Source organism: Apaloderma vittatum, unplaced genomic scaffold, assembly GCF_000703405.1.
Source record: "Apaloderma vittatum isolate BGI_N311 unplaced genomic scaffold, ASM70340v1 scaffold4158, whole genome shotgun sequence".
Taxonomy (NCBI): domain Eukaryota; kingdom Metazoa; phylum Chordata; class Aves; order Trogoniformes; family Trogonidae; genus Apaloderma; species Apaloderma vittatum.
Genome location: NW_009731100.1, coordinates 1 through 3,041, shown reverse-complemented (window position 1 = coordinate 3,041; position 3,041 = coordinate 1). Strand labels below are relative to the sequence as shown.

At 39.9% G+C, this 3,041-nt stretch overlaps 1 protein-coding gene across 1 annotated transcript in view; it reads right to left on the bottom strand.

The window, feature by feature from the left end:
- The window catches only part of GPAM (glycerol-3-phosphate acyltransferase, mitochondrial), a 26,440-nt gene extending 24,287 nt beyond the window's left edge, over nucleotides 1-2,153 (bottom strand). Inside the window, exons 1-2 of the mRNA XM_009875052.1 lie at nucleotides 2,052-2,153; nucleotides 1-33 (exon numbers count right to left, since the gene is read on the bottom strand). The exon at nucleotides 1-33 is cut by the window's left edge and continues 123 nt beyond it. Coding sequence (XP_009873354.1) covers nucleotides 1-33; nucleotides 2,052-2,153 — 135 coding nt within the window. The remainder of the gene's footprint in view (nucleotides 34-2,051) is intronic.
- Nucleotides 2,154-3,041: the final 888 nt, after the last annotated feature.

Sequence of the window (3,041 nt, the reverse complement as noted above, 5' to 3'; positions counted from 1 at the left end):
TCGGAAGAGAGTGGGCCTAGAGTTACATTCTCCCTGCAGAATGAAAAAACACCTTGTAAATATGCAGAAATGTTTTACTGGGTATGTGAAAACTCTGAGTAAGAGGTGTTGCCAGACATAAAAAAAAAAAAAAAGCCCCCAAAATTTATGGAAAACTAACACTAAGGCAAATTTTTCCAAGATTTTTCTAAAATAAATTACTTCACCTCCTGACAATGTGACTTTAAAAAATAAAAGCACAATCCCAGTGTTGTATTTAAGTATCTTAAACATTGCAGCATTTGCTGACACACAAAATTTTAAAATAAATAACTCTAATAAGAACAGCAAGGAATGACAGCTGAGGAAAAACTGGAAGAAATTAACAGTAAATTACACCCTCCATAAGGTAAGGGTGCTTGTAACATCAGCAATGTATTTTAAGCTTTAATGGGACATCACCCTGTAAAATTGCAAGACTGAAAGTATGCAAAATACTAACTCTGTTGACTCTGTAGGCTCTTTTTCAGCTCTTTTTTTCGTGCCAAATCATATGAAAAAGCAATGACTGTGCCCTCTCTAGCATTTTGCAGTCCTGAAGACTACAGAACCAAAAAATTCAAAGTAACTGCATTCAGAGAACACATTATCTGTTAGGACATAATGAAAAAATCCTTAACTACAATTTTTACACAGACTTTGATGGTTCACATTAAAGTCTACTGAATTACTGCTTGCCTGAGAATGAGCATTGGATTGCCATTTCCTGAACCACATATTCTAAGTTTTTTACTGAAAAAAAGAAGTTACAGAAACAAACAAACAAGATTTTGGTTTTGGTTTGAACATAGCACATTGAAGCAGAAGAGAAGTAGGGTAGAACCAGGACCTTAAACCAGCCTAAGGGCTGCTCAACACAAAAACAAATCGTCATATACTCAGCTAGAAAGCCAGCCCAGTGGAGAAACAACCAGAAAGTCAAAAGCAATGCTGAAGATGCCTAAAAACTATAATGTGCGTACATCACATTTGGCAAGCAGTATGAATTGGCAATTACTCCAAGGCTGAGTCTTCCATCTGAAATAAACAAGCACGAGGATGCTAAGCCCAGCCCAATCCCTTCCCTACCACCTTCCCTAATGCCAACTCCGAAATTAACAATGTTTGTGACAATACTGCCTTCCTTCCACCTGCCTCCAAGCCCGGATAGCCACCACTTTCTTACAGAACCTCCTTCCTGTCCCTTTTCTCTCGCCTGCCTTTATCCCATTCTCTCATAGATCTCCTGGTTACCGCAGCTTGCTGCCCGATGTAACTTACACCTAGCTAGATGGAAAACCCAGCTGCCGAGACACCTGTCCTTTCCCTCAACTCTGACCATGTCCCCAACTCTTCTCCTGTATCAAGTTCAAACTCCTCCTCTCCAGAGCCGTGTCTAATTCTTCCTGACCTATGCCTCTAAAGCAGCCAGTTTCAGCCCAGTCCCCCATGTGGCTCTTTTTGCTCCACTCAGCCTTCTCTGTTCACTGCCCCGCTTTGTCTCTTCTGAATCCCAATACTCACTAAACACAGGACATAGACATTTAATAGGCTCCTTACTTATACCCATCAAATTTTCCCTTACCTCTTTCTTGTATGGCATGAAAAGCTCCAGTGGCTACATGACTGTGTTTTTTGCTTCACACTCCTTTTCAGTTCTATATTTGAAACTATATCCTTTAGAACAGCAACAAGCTTTCTACTTCACTTTCTGTATGACCTCATCCTCCCCCAGGATGGGATTCTGTACATTTCCTGCTATATAAAATAATCACTAACACCACACCACAAGACTGTAAGTGCATCAACGGTTTTGTTCCGGTTTTTCTTTTCCAGCAACATTATGCTTTGGCACAGCATTGAACTGTTGGTTCCTCCTCATATTTCAAGTTAAATTAAAACCAAGCTGTATCATGCATGAGAGATGTGATGCCTTATCTTCATCTTCCATAATAATAAGAACAAGCCCACTTTAGTCTTGAAGAAGAAAATTAAGATAAATATGGCCAGTAATACTCACAATTTTTACTTACCCATTCTTCACTGGAATGCTTACATCTACTGATACTGCAGTCTGCTGAGGTGGACAAATAGGAAACATCTATTGTTCCAAGGGACAAAGCAGTTTCATCCATGACACGGGAGTTGAACTGAAGATCAGAAGCTGCAAAATAACATACATACGTATATATACACATACATACACAGAAACACACACAGACATGGATAATCTCAGTGATGGGTATCTAGCAAAAAAATTAGTCGACTGCTGTTTTTGCACCCTTCAGTAGAAGTTAGGTTCTAAAGAAGTTTTGCTACAGTCAGAGACCAGTATGATTTTAATGTGATAAAATAACCAGCACGTTCGACTTCCCTAAACACAGCATACCAATCAGCAACCTGCTTGTTTTCCTCTCCCTGCTCTTCTTCCCGTTACAGGTCAGCATAGTCCCTTCATGCTTTTCCAGTGTTCTTCACTGCAGGGTTTAAAGCACTTGGCCACAAGGATACACATTTCAGCCACTTTCAAAAGTTTACTATTCTCTTGCACTCCATGACCTCACTCTTTCATCATTTGCTTCTCAAGGACGCCTATTATCTCCAAAAAAATCCTGTTCCCTCCCAATCGTATCTCTACAGCATATTTTATGTGTCTGATCTATCTGTAGTCAAATCACTTCACAAACTCCTCAGAGGAAGGTGTGCTCTAGACAAAAGCACACCCTCAAATCTAAATGTACTGCTGACATAAGTGACATTACGGGCTCGTGCGATTAAAAAGCAGCAAAGAAGTCTAAACTTGCACTATTATTTTAAAATAGACTTGTTCATATAACAAGCATGGTAAATAATTCTCGATTGGCCAAAGGGAAAAGAAAGTAGGCTAAACATAGCAAAACAGCTGAGAGCTGTACAGTATCCCTGCGAAAGACACCAAATTAAACTGCTTTGTTAGGGAGAGCCACTGAAATAGGGATCCCAGCATTTTTATCTGGAGAAAGCGTAAAGCAGCGCTACCGCCT